The sequence below is a fragment of the Calonectris borealis genome, chromosome 1, assembly GCF_964195595.1.
Source record: "Calonectris borealis chromosome 1, bCalBor7.hap1.2, whole genome shotgun sequence".
NCBI lineage: Eukaryota > Metazoa > Chordata > Aves > Procellariiformes > Procellariidae > Calonectris > Calonectris borealis.
The window spans coordinates 107,948,265-107,972,409 of NC_134312.1; the positions used below are offsets into that span (position 1 = coordinate 107,948,265).

At 40.4% G+C, this 24,145-nt stretch overlaps 1 protein-coding gene across 1 annotated transcript in view; it reads right to left on the reverse strand.

The window, feature by feature from the left end:
• The window catches only part of ROBO2 (roundabout guidance receptor 2), a 496,976-nt gene that overhangs the window by 141,574 nt on the left and 331,257 nt on the right, over nt 1-24,145 (reverse strand). The window contains exons 3-4 of the mRNA XM_075170325.1: nt 13,883-14,040; nt 12,108-12,228 (exon numbers count right to left, since the gene is read on the reverse strand). Of these exons, the coding sequence (XP_075026426.1) occupies nt 12,108-12,228; nt 13,883-14,040 (279 nt within the window). The remainder of the gene's footprint in view (nt 1-12,107; nt 12,229-13,882; nt 14,041-24,145) is intronic.

Below are 24,145 nucleotides of genomic sequence, written 5' to 3' on the forward strand. Positions count from 1 at the left end.
CCACCATGGAAAACAAAATTAAGGTCTGAATAATAAGTTCTGTTTACCCTTGTTATGTTAGCCTGCACGGCTACAAATATTATTAATCATCATAATGTTGTACAGGCCTGCTTAAAATCCAGATGCAGAGCCACAATCTGATCTCAGTTATACGGGTACAAACTCAAAGTACCGGTAATTTCATTTGAAAGGATGTCACCGGGGTTAGTTTCCAAGTTGCCTTTGGATTGCATAAATTTTGTTCTGTCCTCTCCTAGACATACCACACTTTTATTGTCATAAATTATTTATGCTAGAGTCAAACCATTATAAGACTGGGTTTATATGAAGCAGTATTTCCACTCAAGACAGGGATTTATTATAAAGACATTTAAAACTGGTTACACACTACGTTTCACATTTCATTCTCAGCAATTTGAAGGGTATGATGTCACTTAAAAAATTATTCAAAATTCACACAGATGTAAGCAATACCAGATTCTGACTCAGGCAGTTTGTCTTGATAACTACAGAGCTGAGTTTATGGGTTGGCTATCCATGTTTATTATATCCAAATAAAAAAAAAAACATTAAAAGAACATTGATAAGGTTGCAAAATCAAGCACGCAGCACCTCAGTGCCAGAAGTGCCAGAACGAAGGCTGTCTGCGTGCCCTTTAACCACTCCCTTTCTGTTTATGCCTCATGGGACTGTTGCAATTATATGATCACATACTATTTTTTCCCCAAACGTCTTCAGATTGTTGGTATTCATTTAATGAGCAGGTGTTTAATATTTTGCTTTAGTTGTACTATTTAGTGGGTGGCCTCCTGTCATACTACTCAAACTTCACTTCAAAGACAGAATTATTAATTTCCTCATGACCTCCATTGCACCTATCTTAATGCTTCACAAACAATTCACTTATTTTCATAGTTCCTCTCTGAAGTGCGATGGGGATCTAGGAAAGCAAGGTAAAAAATATCTGCTAAATTTTGATGCTCAACCTGAGACACAAAACTGCCAATTTTTTTTTTTTTTTTAAATTTAGCATTAATTTTCTGTGTTCGAAGATCAGCTTCCATTGAATTCAATTGCAGCCAATAAAATGTTCACCTACTTCCACAAATCAGAATATTAAGTCAGAAAATAAGGACACAAAACCACCTGTTAATAATTATGTAAATGAGTGACAGCATCACATAGGAATTCCATGATACTAGCAGGGGGACCTACTGGCAGGGAGAAACATATTTTGTCAGTAGAAGAATAGAAATGCTGAAGAATCTATAGCACTTTTCCAGATGCTACAGACAAAACCATGTCTAACGGGAAGAGTTTCTTCTCCCCATTTCTCCCAAGCCATTGTTTTTGTCCCATTCCTAGTCCTAACCAGGACCTGCAGGTTCCAGCAGCATTTGGGCAAGTAAGTTCAGTTCTAGCCTCTCCCTGCACATTGAAATCTCAGTCTTTATTCCCTGTTTCAAGTCTGTGTACCAGCCATATATAACCTTCACTACAGTTCCTTGTCCTGAGTGTGCTTCATCAGATTTTTCCTTCCCCGTGCAGGTAGTCTCCTGACCCTTCCCCATCTCCAGCTAGGTTTGCTCCTACCCTCACCTATGTGTCCTGGCCAGCCTGTGACAGTGCCTCAAGTCCCTCTCCGTTCCAGCCACCAGCTGTGCCAGCTCTTTTCAGCTGCAGACTGCTTCCTTGGCTGATTTGTCTCCTCCTAGCCCAGAGCACTGCTGTTCACAGCTGGCACCCAACAAGTGTCCAAGTCCAATCTCCCTTCCAACTATCCATGCATCTCGCTTCTTCACACCTCACAGCAAACCGACTCTTCTCCACTATGTGTTTGAACTACACTTGAACTGGAGCTTCTTTTCTCTGTGCCACCCAGATACAGCCCATCCACAATATTAACACAAGAAAAATTGGTTAAAGTAACCAAGTATCATCCCAGGAGAGTGACAGTAGCACTAAACTGCAGTTGCAGGAAAATGCTGTTCAGACCTGCATTCTACCTGGTGTCTCTAGTGTATGAATTGATGATTTTTTTTTTTTTTTTTAGAGAGGTGCATAACTGGCTAGATTTGGTGAAAATTATTTGGACAAGCAAAAAATTACATCTCTGGCATAGTTTAGCTATTTCCCATTAAATTTTATCTCCCTGTTATTCAAAATGAGGGACCTGCATTTCTCAGGACAAAAAGCTTCCTCCATTCCTCTCCTTCAAATCCTTCCCCATTTCCCTCGAATTACCCCTTTCATCTCCGAACTGCAGGAACTTTAACATTCTTAAAGAAGAATGAATTATTTTGGCAATTTAAAAAAAAAAAAAAATCAGTTGAAGAAGACATCAAGCATGGCAAATTTTGGATAAAGCCTTTTGGTTTGACAAACTTATTAAATTTGGACAAAGTAACAAAAGCATTGGTGGTTAACCTTAATGCTAAGCAATGCATTTGGCCTGTCTGTAATTATGTGGATCTAGAAGGGAATATCTTAATGAAACTTTCTGTAAGTTGCAACAGTACCTTATTCACAACTTCTCTCCTAAGAAGAGCTCAGTCCAACCCCTGCTCTGAGCTCATACATAAAACACTCTACATTTTGGTATTTGGTTTTCAAAAGATGATCCTAAACCAAGAAGTTTAAATCCTGATCAGCATCCTCATAGATGATTTAGAGACCCTTGAATTTAAATAACTCTGCATGTGCCTGTATGTTGGCTTGGTCTGCATACAAAAATTATTTTAGACCATGATTATAAAAGCTGTCTGTAAACAGCTAAGAAATTAATGTATGCGTATTTATGAAATTGCTACCTGTGGCTGTAAATGCTTCTTATACAGGAGATGAGAAAATATATTCCTATCACATTTGGAGAATAACCCAGCTGACTAGACAGTAAATGGCCCAAAGGTCATTAGGTAAATCACTTGATTCCACATCAAGGCAATTTATGAGCATACATACATGTTTGTTTCAGATCACCTTCTCAAAATTGTGTATTTTGCAAAACAGTTTAGAATTTGCTAGAAAATAAATAGCTATGTAAGTACAGATCCCAGTTAGCAAGGACATGCAAATACCAATAACTGCTATTTCCATTTTTCCATCATCTCTGCATTTTACACAGTGTGAATCAGGAAAGAACAAGTTATCGCTCATGTTGTTTCCTGTATTTGTATCACTCAGACAACCCCTTGAATATGTCCAATAGCTAATTATGCAGCTATAAAGTGATCAGAGTGAATGCCATTGCCAATGCAATTAACATTCTTTATGTGAGATTAACTGGATTTGAGTCACCTGCATAACTTGCTTACAATGTTAATCTCTCAGGAGACAGAGAGCTGCTTGCCCAAGCATGCTAAATAAAGAAGGTTTCTTCACTCAGCCAGGTCAAATTTACTTTCAGAGCTAAACTTGACAAAAAAGCTTTTTATTTTTTTCTTTTGAAATGGTTTGCTCATAAATAAAGCCTTGTGGTATAATTAAGCATTGTTACTCTGTCAACAGCATTCAGAACACAATATATTTAAGAAACAACAAGAAAGGGTAATAAATTAAAATCATAGACATATATAAAAATTTTAATATAGCTATTTTATAAGCTTTCACTGAGTAAATAAACTACCCACTTCCCATACTTTCTCTGATGAATATTAAAAATCTTTGAAGAGAACTATAAAATAGGTCATGGTTATATGTCATGTCAACCAGTCGTGCTATTACTAGGATGACCTTTATACCTTCAGAATAAACTTTGCTTGCAGTTACAAAAGGGGATTGTTAACGCAATCTGGACACACACCTACAATCTGTTGCAGTGCTTGAGATATGCGCTGGAAGAAAACCTACAGAACTGATCCTAACCAGAAACATAGGAAAATCCTTTCCTTGCTTTGGGTGCTGACACAAGTTAACCCCAGAACTCAATTTTTCCTCTATTTAACAATTGGTCTGAGTATCGCAGTCTATTAGAGAGACTCCAATGACCTTCAGATGTATATTGCCCTTTCTCTGTTCCTCAAAAAGGCAGACAGCCATGTATGGGACCTCAATCTAATTAAAATGATCCTAACTACCTTAATATATTTTCTCTGCTGAGGCAACTGCTAGAATGAAGGATTTGATGGTCCCCATAAAGTAGAGGCTCAATCTGATTTAGAACTGTTTTCTCTGTCTTTGCTGGAGAGAAAGCAACATTTTTTTTAAATGTTTTTGTGTTCTAGAAAGAAGTATTAAAACACGAATCAAAAGGCTTTGGGGAGGGATTCAATAGCAAATAGTTTAAAAATAAAAGCTTTTTTCATTTTAGTGTTCTGATGTAAAGGAAAAAAACCAAACATTAGATGGTTGGAAGTAACTTCCACTTCAGAATGCTATCAATAGCATAGATATTTCATTAACTGCAACATGATCTGGATAAAGTAAAGCTCTCTGCCAAAAATGAAGCTGTGGAAGAAGACAGGATATTAGGATCACACTAAATTTACCTATGTTGGCCAAATAAATGAAAATACAATTGCAAAAGCAGATGGTTTTATATTTAAAGACATTCTTCTACTGCCTCTTTTTAGGCACTTTTCCATTTTTCATTTGAGCAATAATCACTTGTGTAGACATTGCAAACTTCTACACTCTAAGCAGTACCCAAGATGCGATGAGCTTGCACAGTAAAGGCACGAAGCACTGCTAAGAGGCACAAGCAGATAAAGTAGAATGATTTTTATCAATTGTCAGTGTTTTTCTCCTTTTATACAATCTACAACCATATTAATTTCAGTTTTTACTGAGCATTAGGTACGGACTTCGGAGACCAGATCAGATCCTTTTTCACAGCAGTATCATTATCCTATTACAACTTGTCAGTATCTGTGGATAACAAATATTGCAAACCCAAACTGGCTCTTTGCAAACTGCCACAAGTACACTGCAAGTGGAAAATAAGAGGATTTGAAGAAAAACAGTAGGAGCTTTGCTCTGAAGGACAAAATACACACTGCCAATTGCTCTGTCTTGAACTGTGAATGTATACCTGATTTTGGTAGGTTTTCCATGTGGCTGGGAAAGCTTCTGGGACTAACTTCCAGGATATGATGGGACAAGACTCTGCTAAGGCCCTCCACATAGTCAGAACTCAAGAAAGTAAAACGGGGCACAATGTCTTCATTAAGGGTTTTTTTGATTGTTTTTCCTCTAACATCATGTCATGATATACTCTTTCTGGAACTGTGGTATCTCTTTCAGCCTGACAATGTCTAGAGAATATCAAACACAAATACTTCTTCAAGCATCAGACAAAAATACCTCTTCAGCCCACAGGACCTTATTAGCTGAAAAAAGGTTCAGGTACCAAAGCTAAAATCAAAGATTAATCCAAAACAATCTTTAATATGTCTGAATTGACATATCTTTTAAGACATTTTTGTACTATTCTTAGTTATGCTTTATATTCTTCTGAGGCTCTTCTAAATATATCTTTTTCCACTGCTTGATGCCAGCCTCTTGAAGTTGATATATTAAGGTTTTCATTGATTTTACTGAGCTTTAGAATCAATATACAAGATATACATTTGTACATTCTCTTCAAACATACCATTTTAAGTCCAAAGGAACAAAAAGCAGTCTGAAATAGTTAAGAAAACTTGAAAACTTATCTGAGAACAGTACAGTAGTATGACAAAATGATAAAAGGTTAACTTAAACAGTAATTCTTACTTTATTTAATTTCTGGCTCCATATTACGTACTTACAAACCAAGCCTTCTTGCAAATTGGAATGAAACTGTTTCTGTTTTGCATCTTGCTTTAAGCCTGTTCAGCCAAAGGCTATGAGCCCAAACACAAGCAAAGCAGCCTAATTTGTATCACTTACACTTCTGAATTTGGCCTTTAGAATAGTGCGTCCATAATAATAAAGTACCATGCTGCCTCTTTTTGTGAACATTAGGATTGATGGATTAGTTATTAACTTTCTTTAAAGGCCAACTTAGACTCTGTGACAGACCCTGCCTTCTTGCTTTACTCCAAGATTACACCCTGGAGCCTTATAAAGGCAAAAATTAGCAGTAGTGCTTGAAAGATAAGACTAGCAAAACGTAGTGCATCATCATCACTATTCAAAACACAGGAATAATTTTGGGAAGCACTGCTTATATAATCAGTTTGCTTTATGATATTTTACTGTGAAAGTTTGGCGATTTTCTGCTAGTAGGAGAATCATGACTTGGGAACAAAAGAAATGCAATCTGCACCACCACTAACAATATGCTGTCAGCAGTCCCTAAATGTTGAAAACTAGGTTTCTTATGCAAGCAGGGTTGAAAAAAAAATCACTTGTTTTGTGAAAGTTCTACATGTATTATCCAGAACTGTCTCTCAGCAAAGGTTATTGAATGGGTACCCAGCCAAGTGGATACATTCTGCACATGGGAAACTTTCATTTTCTCCTCCTACTTCTTTCCAAGGTTCTTATTGCCCTTTTTATTTTTTTTTTTTTTTTTAAACTCAGGAAAGGTGTAATCTTTTAGGCTACGCTTCCGTGCTGTTCCCCTCAGGCCACCAGTTACCACCCCACTGACTCAGTTTTTCCAGAGGCAATGCCTCAAGCTAAATTTACTATACAGGGAGCCAGATATCTGCCATGAGTCACATGCAGAAATTAACTTCAGGTATTACTGAAAAACTTGCAAAGCCAAAAGTAACAAGCGGCTGATTCCTGGAAAGGTTTGAGAACTAGTATGAAATAATTCCTTTTCCTACAGAGTACTGTGTTTACTAAGGCCTCTTTCACACTATGGAAAGGGTTTGGGGGTTTGTTATTTGGAAAAGGAATAGAGACATTAATAATCAGCTAATTAATACACATTCCTCTCCAGAATCAGCACCAGCTGTAGGCTTGCCAGCCACTTTATTAAATTCTCTAAGTCTCTTAGCTAAGATATCTTCATTTTAATTATAAAGCCCATTTTCAAATATGTTCAAAACAGTTAAACTTGGGCACATGAATAATATATAAGTATTATGATATTTTTAGTATATTTTTCGCCACATATTTCCATGTTCCTCAAACCTGTGAGTCGTATTAGAGGAAGGCTGTGGACTTAACAGATGACCCGTGGTTTTGCCTATGTTCAGTAAAGTCAACCTGAACATGCAGAGCCAATCTGATGTTTCCCAGAGTTGCTGGATTTATTGGATTTATTGTGTATGCTTAGCCTGATTGGACTGTCCAGTAGATACATTGCTTCCTGGAAACATCATGGATAATGCTTTCCAGTGCACTGTGCACGCACCCACCCACACACGAGCTGCTGCCTGGAGTCCAGGAACGGAACACAACTGTGCTGCTGGTGGAAGGCAAAGCCAAGCCACCTTCTTTTGTACGGAGCGGACCAGGACTAACCTGGACACGTCTATACAGTGAGCCCAATACACCAACATAGAGCTTCAGGGCCAGGTGGCAGCCAGAAAATGGGCACAGGATAGTGGAATCGTCTTGTCAAATAGCAGATCGTAACCTGGGCGCCTGCTTCCTGCACGCTATTCTTGTACAGCAAAAAGGAAGATAGGAAGGGAATACCTAGATAGAAGGGGAATTTTAGATAGGAAGATACCCAGATAGGAAAGGAATTTTAAACACAATTTTCTTTAGGTAGTCTAACACAATTATGAAGAATTAAACTGTCTAATTTCATTTATTGCTGATTTTGTTCAGTATTCACAAAATAGGCTTAGATTGTATTTTACGAGTTGATTACTATGATTAAATCCTGTAAAAAATTCAGAATATTGTAATTGGATATGTAATACTTTACATATCAAGACAAACCTAATACTTTTCGTAGCTCTGCAGGATATGAAATTACATGCATATTTCAGTTTTTATTCCTACAGTTCAATGCTTTTTAACAAATTATTTTCTTAAGGATTTCTTAAGGCTTTGTAGTTTAGGACTGCAATCTGCTTGCTATCCACAGGGAGTATTACCAGAGATTATCAGTACTTAAACTGATGAAGAAGATATGTCATGTCTCTTTTACATCTGTATAAAGGCACAACTTCAACAGATTGGCTGCAAAGGACATAATAATTTGATAGAGATCCTTTCTGTGTTTTTTTGCAAGGTATACTAGTTCTCGCCCTCTATGTCAATAACCAGCCGGAGTGCATGGAGCTCTGCTTGGGGACGGATGAGGAGCTGACCGAGAGTTTACGGGTCAGGATTAAAGGGAGGGCAGGGACAGGTGACATTACGGTGAGGGTCTGCTACAGGCTACCCAACCAGGAAGACTGAGCGGATGAGGCCCTCTATAGACAGATAGAAGCAGCCTGATGTTCACAAGCCCTGGTCCTCATGGGGGACTTCAACCCCTCCGATATCTGCTGGAGGGACAATGGCAGGGCATAAGCAATTCGGGAGGTTCCTGGAATGTGTCTACAATAACTTCCTCTCCAAGTGGTAGAGGAGCCAACGAGGAGAGGTGCTATGCTGGACCTTGTTCTCACTAACAAGGAGGGACTGGTGGGGAATGTGAAGCTCAAGGGCAGCCTTGGCTGCAGTGACCATGAAATGGTAGAGTTCAAGATCCTTAGGGCACCGAGGAGGGCACACAGCAAGCTCACTACCCTGGACTTCAGGAGAGCAGACTTTGGCCTCTTCAGGGATCTGCTTAGTAGAGTACCATAGGATAAAGCCCTGGAGGGAAGAGGGGCCCAAGGAAGCTGGTTAACTTTCAAGGATCACCTCCTCCAAGCTCAGGAGCGATGCATCCCAGCAAAGAGGAAGTCAGGCAAAAACGCCACGAGGCCTGCAGGGATGAACAAGGAGCTCCTGGACATACTCAAACACAAAAAGGAAGCCTACAGAGGGTTGAAGCAAGGACAGGTTGCCTGGGAGGAATACAGAGAAATTGTCCGAGTAGCCAGGGATCAGGTTAGGAAAGCTAAAGCCCTGAGAGAATTAAATCTGGCCAGGGACACCAAGGGCAACAAGAAAAGCTTCTATAGGTACTTCGGGGATAAAAGAAAGACTAAGGAAAATGTGGGCCCTCTCTGGAATGAAATGGGAGACCTGCTTACCCTGGATACACAGAAGGCTGAGGTACTCAATGACTTTTTTGCCTCGGTCTTCAGCAGCAAGTGCTCAAGCCTCACCGCCCAAGCCACAGAAGGCAAAGGCGGGGACTAGGAGAATGAAGAGCTGCCCACTGTAGAAGAAGATCAGGTTTGAGACCATCTAAGGAACCTGAAGGTGCACAAGTCTATGGGACCCAATGAGATCCACCCGCGGGTCCTGAAGGAACTGGCGGATGAAGTTGCTAAGCCACTATCCACCGTATTTGAGAAGTCATGGCAGTCCGGTGAAGTTCCCACTGACTGGAAAAGGGGAAACATAACCCCCATTTTTAAAAAGGGAAAAAAGGAAGACCCGGGGAACTACAGGCCAGTCAGTCTCACCTCTGTGCCTGGGAAGATCATGGAACAGATCCTCCTGGAAGCTATGCTAAGGCACATAGATGACAGGGAGGTGATTCGAGACAGCCAGGATGGCTTCACCAAGGGCACGTCCTGCCTGACCAACCTAGTGGCCTTCTATGATGGGAGTGACTACATCAGTGGACATGGGAAGGGCTACCGATGTCATCTATCTGGACTTCTGTCTATCTGGACATGGTCCCCCACAACATCCTTCTCTCTAAACTGGAGAGGTATGGATTTGATGGGTGGACTGTCCGGTGGGTGAGGAATTGGTTGGATGGATGCATCCAGAGGGTAGTGGTCAATGGCTCAATGTCCAGATGGAGATCGGTGACAAGTGGTGTCCTGCAGGGGTCCATATTGGGACCGGTACTATTTAATATCTTCATCAATGACATAGACAATGGGATCGAGTGCACTCTCAGCAAGTGTGCAGATGACACCAAGCTGGGTGGTGCGGTTGACACACCTGAGGGATGGGATGCCATCCAGAGGGACCTGGACAACCTCGAGAAGTGGGCCCCTGTGAACCTCATGAGGTTCAACAAGGCCAAGTGCAAGGGCCTGCACCTGGGTCAGGGCAACCCCCGGTATTAATACCGGCTGGGGAGATGAAGGGATTGAGAGCAGCCCTGCCGAGAAGGACTTGAGGGTACTGTTGGATGAAAAGCTGGACATGAGCTGACAATGTGTGCTCGCAGCCCAGAAGGCCAACCGTATCCTGGGCTGCATCAAAAGAAGCGTGGCCAGCAGGTCGAGGGAGGTGATTCTGCCCTTCTACTCTGCTCTGGTGAAATCCCACCTGGAGTACTGCGTCCAGCTCTGGAGTCCTCAGCACAGGAAAGACATGGACCTGTTGGAGCGGGTCCAGAGGAGGGCCACAAAAATGATCAGGGGGATGGAACACCTCTCCTATGAAGAAAGGCTGAGAGAGCTGGGGTTGTTCAGCCTGGAGAAGAGAAGGCTTCGGGGACCTTATTGCAGCCTTTCAGTATTTAAAGGGGGCTTATAAGAAAGATGGGGACAGACTTTTTAGCAGGGCCTGTTGCGACAGGACAAGGGAGAATGGTTTTAAACTAAAAGAGGGTAGATTTAGATTAGATATAAGGAAGAAATTTTTTACGATGAGGGTGGTGAAACACTGGAACATGTTGCCCAGAGAGATGGTAGATGCCCCATCCCTGGAAACCTTCAAGGTCAGGTTGGACGGGGCTCTGAGCAACCTGATCTAGTTGAAGACGTCCCTGCCCACAGCAGGGGGGTTGGACTTTAAAGGTCCCTTTCAACCCAAACTATTCTATGATTCTGTCTTTTAAAGTCATATGCTTCCATGAATCCACAACAAACTAAGTGGAGTGGAAGCCTTTACAGTCTTGTAATGTTGGAAAGCAGCAAATCCTCAGTCACTCACAGATATTGACTAGTAGAAACTTTTCTATGTCTTTTGTGAATCCCATAATATGTTTTTGTTAAAGTGGACAAACAAATGCTGAATTGCACATACATGAAACCACAGATGGCAATGATGTGTGACTGGGTTTTCCAGTGCACCATATTAGGCAGAAGGTGAAAAAATTAGGAGCACCTGCTTCAGAAAGGACCTTAGGATTTCTATGAAAAGTCTTACTGGAATTACAAGCAGTCTTGTTTGGAATTTCGGTATTGCATCAAGGATATCAAAGAGGTGTAGCAGGAGGGAACATTAACACTATTTCTCTTTCTCTTTTGTATGCACGTATGTGTTTTCTTTAGCAGTGAGGGGTTTCTTCCTCATCGATTTTCTTTTGTTTGCTCAAGACCTCTTGACTAATTCCTACAAAACCACAGTTAATGGTAAATAGAAATGTCATGACTGCAGGATGTACCATAGCAGGATTTTGCGGCTTTGCTTCTTATCCAGTTGTTAGCAGGATGGATCCAGCTCTAGGTTCAGTATTACTCTATTCTTATTCTAGATCCTAACCATACGGCAAATGTTCCTAACAACTTCTTGCCTTGTCTATCAGGTCTGAAAGCTCTTTCACACAGGAAACCTATTCATTTTTGATTCATTCAGCAATACCAAAAGCTTAAATGATGCCCTGGCTTACAGGATGAAAAGCTGTTTCAGGCCCTTTAAAAACCAAAAGTATCTCTATATATTCAAAAAGTTGATCTCGGGGTTTTCTCCAATGACTTTTTACTGATCAGTTGAACTCTTTTATGCTCTCCTACAGAGGTTTTATTTCACAACCCCACAGGAATAAGGAATTATTTAAATAGGCAATGCTGGTCCAAATCTCTGTTAAGCAGGCATTGTCAACTGCATTAGAGGTAGCTTAATTACATTTGGCAATTTTGTGAGGGAGAGCATTATGTACTGCATTACCGTCTCTGAGTGTATGCATATCACTAAGGACCTCCAATTAGATTGAAACTATGCGCTTAGAAGGAAAACGTTGAGCTATCACAGCTCCGTAATTATAAATTGCAACCTTTGAAACCTGGTCTTCTTCAGAAACTGTGAAATGCAGCTTAGGCAGTAGTATTGCATTTTGTTAACCTTGTTTTGTCTCATATTTTGATGAGTCACCCAGGTCAATTCAGTCTATGACATTTGTAGTGAAAAGGAAACAAAAGCTTGAGTCGCTTTACCAAAGACAGTCAGCTCTGCTGGATCGCTGTCTCGCTCCCCCACCATGTTTGTTCCAACGCAAGTGTACATGCCAGCATCGCTTTTTCTTGTATTGGAGATCATCAGCTTCCCACCACGTATCTGTTTCAAAACAAGGAATATATTTTTAACTTCAGATAAATAAAAGATTCCAGAAAAAAGCTATCTTCTCAGGCAGCAAGTTCCACAACTAAGGCATTTAAAAGTTTTGTTTGTAAAGATATGTATAGCTTTAAAATTATAATTCTATATACTTAAACAGATTTAGGCTGTTCTAGAACACATTTTATCCTACTGACTGACTTTAACTGCATTTCAGTTTTTTCTTTGGTTTTCATTAGATGCTTTACATTTCAAAGATTACATTTCTTGCTGCCTCTTTGGCAATGCAGAGTGCTTGTATTTTTTGCATGATGATATGTAAAGCACTCTTGACATCTCTCTCAAGAAAAAGGCAATTTTGCTTAGTTTTATTTAATTCATTTTATTTTACTGGTGTCTAAACAGTTTCCTTGTTCACTGATTAAGACACGTTTTCTCTTTTCCTTGATGCAAACAGACTGAATCTAGCCCAAAGTGAGAATTCACCTGACTCCCATAAGACTTAACATTTTCCTGGCTACAAAGGGTGCTTATAGAGTAAAAGGGCAGTTGAAAGAAATAAAGTAACGAATTTGCAGCTTGTGAAGTCACAGACGGTGTCAAAAGTTAGACAATGGGGTGCTTCAGAATAAGCTAGGACTACAGCCAAAGAAACTTGAGAGTCAAGGAATGATAATGAGTTCCCTGCCGCTCTTCCCTCCTCTACTCTTGAGTAGATCCTAGCAGAGACAACCTGGCCCACAAATAGCAACTACTTAGATTGTTTAGCTTGAAATACTTTCTTAGGCATCCAAAGCAACAAACAAGCTTCCTGATAGTACTTCTGTATTGAATAAGGTCAGCATTGAATGAGTTACATATCATTACCTACAACATAAAACTTTATTGAAGGAATATTAATAGTGAAAAGCTAAGCATTTAAAAATTAGGAATTAAATATGTCCCCGCATCCTTAATATATCCCATTTGCTTGCACATACCATAATTTCTAATCACTTGATAAGCTAGGTATTTCTGCTGGATCCTTTTTCATTCAGTACATGGAATGAACTGTCACAGAATTCAACCAGTGTAACTCATTTACTCAATATGTATTCCTATTCAGGAACAATCATTCTTTAGAGTATAACTTCAGCCTTCACTTAGAATACACATCCCAATTACTACACTAAATACAACATTACCAATATCATCCTAAGCTGTTGTTTTTTAGCCACAGAGTATTTGTGTACCTCATAGATATGACTGATTTTATCTCTAAAACATCTCTCTGATATAAGGCCTGATATTCTCATTTCACTGAACTGAGATTCATTTCAGTGAATGGAGTTCTAGAAAAGATAAGCCCAAATCAGTCAAAGACATCCACTGAGTCCCCCATCTAACAGAGCACCTTACATGACCAAATCTACAGCTTAATGGACCTCCGTTACACTGGTTACACAAACCTAGCCTCAAGAAGTTCAAGTTGGAGACGCAAACCAGAAGGAATAAACAACTTTCCCCCCATCATTTGGGAAAGCTCAGAGAGGCAAACTGCCAAGACTAATGTCTCTATGGGAAACGCTATAAAGCTGTAAAGTTCTGCTGCACTCAGCTGCGGGGCTTCAATGCAGGCCCCTTGTTTATAGACAACCACCTGAGTTGTACTTACACTGATCCGCTCTTCCCTGTCATCAATACGGACTTTATCTTTCTTCCAGTAGATGGTAGGCTCAGGGTGTCCACGAGGTGGCTGGCACTCCAATATGGCAGGCTCTCCAGCTGCCACCACAACATCTGTAGGGTTTTGGCGGAAGTCATCCCGTAGCACTAATGCATTAAATGAGGGAAAGAAGAAAAAAATTACTAGAAGTGATGACATTGTAAGTGGGGGAAAAAAATACCTGCAGAAACATATAAGATTAAACAAACAAACAAGTCTCAACTATTATTAGGTGATGACTTTGCATCTTATATTAACTATAAAAGATCCCATAAAAGAAGTTGGGGAGGCGTGACCTTTTGTCCAATGGAGGCAGATTTCATATCCAGGGGGGGTTTTCTCCTTGTTTTTTCTCCAGATAAGAACATTGCTCTGCATTTAAATTAGAAAGACCTGTAGCACGCATTACTCTCTTTAACCTTGATAGTGTCACTTCCCATCCTTGCAAAAGTAGTATTCCAGGTCTGATGTTGAGTTCTTTTCATAACAGAAAACAACATGCTGAATATCTGGCTTGCCTGGATCTCCAACTTCAGCATAAGCTAGGTAAAGAAGTGACACAACTGATACCAAATTGCAGAGTCACACTTTGATTAAGAGTATTGTTATTATTACTATTATTATGGTTATCACCAAATACATGCCAAAGTGATCCCCCGTTCTGAAAGGTGTGAGAGAAATCAAGCTGAAGGTAGTGTGCTTCCAGCATATTTACTTCTTCCTTTTATTTTTTTAGTTTTAATATTTCTGCAACTTTGGTGCTGTCCCACGACACTGAAAGGAAAGAGCATTTAAATCACCAAGCTGCTTGAGAACTAAATTAGGCAACACAGGCCAGCTTTTTATGTAAATCAAGCTTCTAGAAAGAAGGATTAGGTCCAACGAGCTGGCTTCAGTGTGTTAAAATGATATCCACTTCATCGTTATTCTTCCATGTGTGTCCCAGTCTCTAGGTTAATTGACATTCTTATAAACATAAAACTGAAAATAGCTCTAGATGAGCTACTGAAATAGAATTTAGGGCATTTCCCCTCCTTGAATTTCAGCTACGTATGGCTTTCATTACAGCTTTAAAACAGTTCTCGCCCTTAATGGAACCAGGGCCCTCTGAGAAATTAGAAAACACTGTATCCTAGTGAAGGGGCAAGTCAGGAAGAGTTCAGCAGAAATTGCTCAGTCTCATTTCATAAGCAGAGATAATTTACTGCTTTCAATGTTAATAAAATGTGCCCCATTTTAACATTTGGAACTGAATATTTTTCTGTTCTGTAATAAGCCAGAAGAGAATATGATTAATACATACAAGAATTGGTCTCTGAATGGGCTGAGGTGAGCGGGCTGTATATATGTGGCACTCAAAGCGACATATGAGGTAACTTTTATTGTTCCCCATTTTGGGATATACAGGTAGATCCCTGAGGAAGGAGGGAATTAATTGGAAGTTAATTCCTTTTCTAACACAAAAAAAGTGACTATTTAGGTCTTGCTCTTGAAGCATAAAATAAAAGTGACAGGACGCAGTTGGCAACAAATGCAACTCTGGCAAGAACCCGTATTCTTCTTAGGTGATGCACTCAATTGATACATTTTTTCCAACAGATAACTTAAAAAAAGACTCAACCCCAAAATATTTCTGATTAATACAAATCACTCATACATTTTTGATTCACAATATTCAAATTGACAGAAATGGAATTTATAAAGCTTCAAGATCAAATGGAAGAAATAACTTATGTAATGCACACAAACACAGAAACAGTACGCTGAAGATCATGGGCTGCTGACTAGTTGGCATTACAACATTTTGCAAAGCCAAGAAAGCTAATACCACAGCAATTTCAGGGAAAGAACCAGAAAAAAAAGTCTTACAAAATCACCTATTTTAGGAAGCATCTTCATGTGTCTCTGTGATCACTATGATAAACAGGAAGAAAAAATACTTCTAGGCAATGCTATGCCCTCTTTCATATAACTGGCAAATGGATAAACATCATCTTCTTCCATTATTATTACACACAAAATAAATATTAATTTTTATTGGTTTGATTCTTTGTACAATTACAGAACTTCTGGGCAAATCCATTAGTGGAAAATCCCCAGAAAATCAGCAGATCCCACAACATAATGACTTTATACTTCTGACTCCTAACTCCTGGCAGCAATATTAAGGAAATCATTTTCCTTGAACATTTCACACTGCTATGTGAAGCTGACAAATACAGTTTCTTGGGGTGATACACAGCAAATTACATTAACTTTCTCTGAATCATCCCAGCAACTGTGTAAGGTTCCAATCAGCCTCAGAATATGAGGCTAAGAGGTGATTTGATTTTATCACATTCCTTTACCCAAGTCTTACTGCAAATCTGGCTTGAATGGAAGACAAAATTGATGCTACAAGGTTTACTTAATCTTGCTCCATACCTCAGCACATATGCGAATCTTGAATAGATATATCTCACTATTTCCATCTAAAGCATTCTGTGTTTCAGAGAAAAACAAAATATGATTGGAGAAAAATGAAATAGGGAAAAAAAAATGCAGGGACAGAAAGACAAAGATAAGAGAAAAATGTGTGGAATATGAATTAAAGAGAGAAAACAACTCAGAGAGGAAGAAAACACTGTAAGTTTAGGGAGAACGAAAACAAAAAGCCAGGTAAAGGAAGGAAAGAACAAGAATAAAGGCACAGAGAAAAACAAGGTAAAGAGCAGATGGCACGGGCTGCCATTCCTATGATTCGGTGTTTTTAAGGCAATATAACAATGACAATACAAAGCACAGACGTGAATCTGATCAGCACAGCCATCCCAGCACATCCAAACATCACCTCGAGAGAGAAGGAGCGGGGAAGAGGAAGGGCGCGTGCGGAGGAGAGCAGAGACGAGCTGAGGAGCTCGGCTGTCCCGCTCCAGCAGCACAGAAAGCCACAGAAGAAAGAAGCATCAACTGGAAGTTGAGTTCACTCTTATTAGCATGGTAAATGGAAAAGCTGCGGCACAGCTTAGTGCATTCACCATATCTAATAGCACAATCATCTGTGAAAACAGAAAAATGGTTGAGAGCTGCAAGAATATTCCTCAGCCAATTATCCACAATTGCTGGGTACTTCCAAATAACTATTAGCGAGCCTGAGCAGATCACCCTCTCCACACACTGGCAAGAGGCTTTTGTTCACTCGAGAAGCCAGCCCTTCTCAGGGCCTTCTTGGCAGGGCACAAATACGAGCGTTTTAAAAATTCAACACAAGTGGCGAAACGTTGCCATCCGGCTCCTCTTCTTCATCCCGCGTTCTTTTTTTGCTTTATTCTAATTTTAACGTAGGGAACGCAGCTCCCTTTGTGCTTGCCAAGGGTGTTACCCTACATTTAACTAGGGATGCCAAAGAGAAAGATCGCGGACATCCTGCCCCGCCTGCCCGGGCTGGGACCGCAGAGCAGCTGGTCTCCTCGGAGAGCAGGACCCAGAGGCTGCCGCGCAGCCCCAGCGGCAGCGAGGGCGATGCGGGGGGAGCCGCTCCCCTCTGCCAGCCCGACGGCAGCGCAAACATCCTCACGTTTCCAGAGGTAAAGCCTCGGAAGGGCAAAAGCTTCCGGACGGCTAGACCTCGCTGTCTGGAAAGGCACCAGGGGGCCGGAGAGTTGGAAAGGACAGCTGAATTGTACACACAGCCGACAATGGTGCTGTAGACAAAAGTTAATTAAAGTTTGATTGGTCTCTTTGTAGCTCGAACAGGCTGATGCTGCTCAAACAAGATAGATGGCTGCGAGCTGTCACGTCGGTCTTCAAGGCATGCAAAGTCCTGTATGGCCATTTATAGGTACCTGCGAGCGCAATTGCGGAAAGCAAGCGCATCTAGCAGTGCCGAGATAAACACTCGCCGGCCACGCACCTGCCAGCGTGAGGGAGAAGGAAGGAAAAAGAAGTCCCTGCTACCAAGGCAACTGCTTACCAGCACCTGCCAGCTTAGGCCCAAATCCAGGCCTCGGTCAAACCGATGCTCATAAACCCAGGGAATTACATGGAAACCGAATTAATTTCCTCGACCGAGGCTCCAGCAATTTGTTTAAAGGAAGCGGAGATAAAGCCACAACGTTTATGGGGCAGGAGGGAAGGTGGCAGGGTCAAATTTATTCTAGGGTAGATATCCATGCCTTAATCCTGCTTTCCACTACAGCAGCTTTCAGGCCCTAAGAAAGAAAACATTTTTATAGGATTTACATTTACATGATGATTACAAATAACCATCTGTCTGCTTCCACTTTTTCAATCTGGTCCATGTCCCACGAGCCCCCAGCCTGTGGCCAGAGCAGCTAAGCTGGAAGGAAGAAGTGGATGCCCGTCAGGAGGCTTTGGGATAATTGCATTCTTCTCCCACCAGCGCTTGGCTCTCCACCTCCTCCCCCCGGCGCGCACGGCGAACGTCTGAGATTACCGGGGATGGGAGAGAGGGAAAGACTATCTTTTTTGCCTCGTTCAATGAATGATAATGTCTTAAAACACAGCTACATCTGTCGCACTGACTAGAGGGTATAAAAAGATATCGAGTAAATATTAATGTGCTTCTGTAACTTGGGTCTTGGTAGTTTATCTTCCCCCTCCTATTCTGTTTTGTGCTTATCTCAGGATAATATTAGTCTCATATAAAGATTTTACACAGCCACATCGGTGGCAGGTTGGTCACCCGCCACACGCAGGTAGGTCTCCCCTGATCCCAGGCATTGCCCTACAGGCATTTTCCTAAACCCTCATCTCTCCACCACTGCTTTGGCGCTTCTCTCGTCCGGTACATACTGATATGCACAATCAACATGAATTATTATGTCAAATAACTGCCCAGATGTCATGCAGTGGACAGATTAAAGCATTATTATACTTTAGGCAGCCTATGGTGCAGGGGGTATTTTAGAACTTGGCTAATGTCTATGATCTACTGAAACGGTCCCTGAGCAAGCTGGCACTACCTGCTGAAATGGGGTGACAGAAAAGAAAACAAGGGGTCACAGACAACCTTCCTCATGAAGAATAATAATACACTTTGTTTGAGGATGCTGCTGCCCTACCTCTTTGTTTCAGCAGTTGCCTCTGTCACATTTTGTAAGGAAAATTTTTGAAAAAAAATCACAACCTAGGCCATAGTCGTAGGCAAGACTCCCAAGGAGTTCCTGAGCTCCCTCTGCATGTGCACAGCCTGGGAAAAGCTAGCTAATTTACCATGACTCAAAATGTTCAGACTTTACTTTTAAATGAGGCCCCAACCTCGCGAGATTCATTTTCAGAGATGTTAGGGTATTTTCAAAGAGTCCAGTAGCTTCAACAATGTTTGATTAGTAGAGTCCCTAGAAATCAAAGTGAGGAAGAGAGCAGCAGGGAGATACCTGCATCAAGAAACAAAAGAAGAAGAATCTTCTTCCTTGCAGATTCAGCAACTTTTTTTGGCTTTATCCCTTTCTCTCACTCGGTATTTCATGTGCTTCTGAACTCTGTAACCTACTCAGTACTTAAAGGTAGCTTGCTCTTTATTCTCAGGCCTCAGCAAAGACCAAAATGTGGAAAAAACACTCCATTCTGACACATCCTCTAAAACTTCTAACAGCTCATTCATGCAGATATAGACATTTACAGAATTTGGACTCTGTGATAAGCATTAATGTCTAAACGTGAAAGTGGAGACCCTTGCTTCTAAACACAGAATCTATTACACCAAGCGAACAGAGAATTACAGTGTTAGAAATCAGGTGCATGAACCAACACTGGCAAGTAAGTAGACAGATTCCAAATGGAGTCAGTGGGAGATAGTTGGTTTTTTGTCTCTCCTCTAAATTTCAGTCAAAGGTGTACCCCAACTAGCTGATTGCACAAAGGTCAGGAAAGAAGATAGGCTTTTTCCTTTCTTATTTACAGCACACACTGCGAGAGTCAGACTGAAATCTTTCTTCAACAGTTAAGCCAGTTAAGGGCATTGCCGACCTATTTTCCCTTTTACACAATTACACAGGTATACAAGTGATAGTTACTGCAAACATTAGCTTATGATTTGTTACTGATTTTTTAAAAGCTGCTATTTGTGCTGAATTAAGCGTATGCAATACAGCCTGAATACACTTACTGAAAAATTGTATAATATCCTTGCCTTTCTTCTGATTCATTGTGCTCACTTGAACGCAATCTGACATCTCCATAATTTTTTCTGAAAGATGTTATTTGACTACTAGATAGCAGGAAGAGTGGAGATTTTTCTAATTTGGAACATAACATATTTATGTTTAAGCTTCCTGATTGAAAACAAAGTTCTATCACCTGTCTTCATTGCAATGAAGCCCCAATAACCTTCTCTCTTTTTTAAACTCCCGCCTCCTTCCACCAACAAATTCTGAATGCTGCAGTTAACAGTCAGCAATCTCATTACCCATCTGCCATAAATCTTCAAAAGCATCACTGTGTTTTGACAGTCAAGAAAGGCAAAGGGAAGCAATAAGCATAACCAAGTATTCTTTATGAATGCAAATATCCTGAAGACCACATTTAAGTAATTTCAGAAATCTAAAGCTATACAACATAATATGTTGAAAAATTTTCTCTAGGATACAGAGCAGATTTCTGTTTTCTTATTCTTAAAACATAATAACTCTTGATGAATGCACTGCACAGATTGCTAATGCTAACAAGAGACATGTTACCAAGAGTCTTGTTTCATTGAAACTAAAAACCCTATTACTTGCTTAAAAGTTCAGAGACTTTCTAGAAGAACTGGTACCACAATTGCAGACAACGAACTTTGAAAAATGTGCATGGTCTGTTGTAAGCCTTAAAATTTAAGAAGGATCAGACATTTAGCAGTTTACTAGAATAGTTATTTAATGATTCTTTAAACTCAAGCCTGACATTAGCTTTTAAGTGCTCTTCACATTTAATGGACTACATATTCAGAAAATCATGGGCAAGTAATTTTTTTTTCCCCAACTAATCTGAATATCAGATGTGGAACCAAGCACAGCTTCAAAAACTACCACATCACAACTGAAGTAGTGTACTTTCACTGTCGCTCGTATGCCAGCATGTCTTTGCAGCAAGAATATGGGACTAGTTTCACTAAAAGTACTAGAGGATTCTTCAAATCACATCAACTATGCTTCTCTCCCAGCAATGCAGTAGGGAGGATCGTGTTTGGTAAAAGAGGCAATCCTGCGGAATCCCTTGTGGGCTACTGTCAGAAAAAAGATAGAACGGACTAGATAGACCTTTGCTCTCCTGCAGTACAGTCATTCTTAGATTGTAATAAGCAAAATTTTAAAAAACTCACCACCCCACACTTAAGAGAATTAGAAATATATAACCAATTTTCAAAAGGAATGGCATCCAAAAAACCCCGAATGTTATTGTCAGAGATATACGAACGAAACTCAGGTGGGAGCTTTTCACCGAGTACTTCAGAAGAGGACGCAGAAACTGCACTCTATATACAGAGCACAGCACAGAGATTCCCTAGAAAGTACAGGTTTAATTAGTAAGTTCAGAAACCACAGTATAATAGCATGCAGGTTTACTGTTGTGAGTACAAAAGTAGCGCTGCCAGGTACCTGCAGCACTATGCTCAACCTAATGAATGCTACCTAGAGTTTCACACAGCGTTGAGCAATTCTATTTGTTCTGTTTCCAGACTGAAGTTGGTTCTCCTGCAACTACTTTAGCTGTTTCAGTCCCCTGGGCTTACAGTTCAAGCCCAGCCAAAACACCTAAAATGCACATGCACTCTCAGTAAATCAAAGGAATAAGAACAGATGAGAATCATGAAAACGAATACAAATGAATGAATATTTCTTGTACGAGAAATATAGAATGTTATATGCTTCATTTAACCAATATAATACAGACTGCAATCTCCAAGCTCCACTGAAGTGTGAATAGCCTCTAATAAACTTCTTGTGTACACATGCACAACACATACACAACAGCTGGGATGCTTTCCCATCTTGGCAGGGGGTCACTGCCACATTACTCCTATACTTTAGCCACATTAGGCAAAGCACCAAACAAAATAGGCTGTTGCCCAACATAGGAATTCTCTTCCTTCCATCCCCCGACCTCCTCCCCTAACCCTGGTCTCTAGTAAGCTTTATCTGTTAATTATAAGCTAAAGCTCATCTATTCAGTTTTTGTGAGCAGGATTTTTTTTTTTGTCAGGGCTTTTGTGTTGTTCTTTTCAGAAGTCAGGATTGAAAATGAGGTATTTGAGCAGACATAGCAAGGCACATATTTCTCAATAAGCTTTCATAACTCCATTGCAAGGGGATTGTGCAGCCACACTTCCTCAGATACGGAGCATGAGATGCATCCACAGCTGGTGCAGAGAACCAGTGGGAGCCATCTGCTGCTTCTTGAATACCTCACTTTCCATCCTGCAAACTGTCCTCATGTCAATAGGCCATTTTGGGGTGCTTGCCAGATGCCATTTAAACAGGCCTGCTCTCTATAGGCCTGGCTGGCCTCGTCCTCTGTCCCATAAAGGGGCACGTCATTGCACGCAGGCTCCGCAGTGGCATTTGCTGCAGGACCTGACCCGAGTGTGCCTTCTTTAACTGTTAACCTTCTGAAGGACTCAAATGTTTTTACTTTTTTTAGAATCTGTCCCAGCATATTGAGACTGAAAACTGGAAATGCATAAAACATGTTTGCGTGGCTGTCACTGAGACATGCCCAGTCATTTGAAGCTAGTGGAAAATAAGAGCCATGTGAAGGAAGAACTGTGTATACAGGGAGTGGGACGGCAGAAGACTACAAATCACCAGTATGTGTGCTCACTGCTCCAGCCGTATTTGGCATCCCCTCTCCAAGAATTTACAGCAAAACCCTACCCCCTAAAACTCCTCTACCACTTATGATTGCATATTATTTTAATTCAATGTTATTTTAATACTCTACAATAAATTAAAAAAGCAAGGATGCATGGTCCAAAGACGTTGTTCATTAAAACTCCAACTCTACCATCTCTGGGGACAGCAAGAACGTTTTTTTCTTGCAGTGTTCAAGTGTTGGGTTTTTTTGAAGTTTCATCATTGGATTCTTACTTCATAAAAGGCTCCTTTCAAATTTAACAACAGACCAAAAATGTTAGATGACATTTTTTCTGGATTATCTTGAACACTGCAAAATAATTTAGCTGTCACTTATCATCATATCATTCTGCATAATGAATTTAAGTTTCCAGAGCTCTAAAGAACTGAAGGAGTAATGTGATATGTAGCCCCTATATTAAATGCTCTTACGACAGTGTCATTTGAGTTCTGTCAACGTGCTACCAACTAGGAAATAATCCACAAACAACTAGACAAAACAGTAATTTTCTATGGTCTAAACATGGAAAGGAAGCCCCAGATTTGTGATTTTATGCAAAACAAAGAAGACACTAGTGTAATTTGCAGGAAATTTTTTGCAGTTTTGATCTGCTCAAATAGCATAAGGAATTACTTCTATACAATATGAAATATAACTCTCCCACTTATTTTCAAAAGAGAAAAAGAATATAAGAGTTCACATTGCCCTCATTATTATTCAATACATCGTGCCAGAGGAAAGAAAAAAATTAAAGAAGTAGGAGCAAAGACCAACCGTAATAGCCTGGAGCAACAATTTTGAAAGGGGAGCTTCAGCACCCAGAGGGAGACCAGAAACCTGGGTGTCCAGCTCCACCCTCCAGTCACACTATGCTGTGCCTGAGACTCAAAATGACCTTCAGCTGAGTGGTTACACCAGCTCCCAGACATACTGTTGAAAATATAGTAGCATAATGTTTTGAATTGCAGTAAAGGTGAAACAATCCTTTTTTTCTAAATAATACCACTTTCCCAAAGTGTTATTTCATGTACAAAAAATTTTGCGTAATAGAAAAACGAACAGTACGATAAAACTAGAAGATCAAAATAAATCCCCCACATGCCGTACATCGTTCTAAACCCTTGGTGCTGAATACTCCTCTGGCAGTTCAGTACAAGAGCAAATCAGGGTAACGACGCATCCGCTGATGGCTTTAAAATACGAGAAAAACGGCAAACAGCACAACTCAAGTAATTGTTTACCCCACACTATAGATAAGAAACAATCTGAGATGTGTCTATAAAACAGCCTTTAATGGGTGTGTGTTACTCAACAGCTGGAGCAGCCCTTCGGATGAAGGGTTCACATTCCTCTTAAGTGTCTGAAAGACCTCTGTTA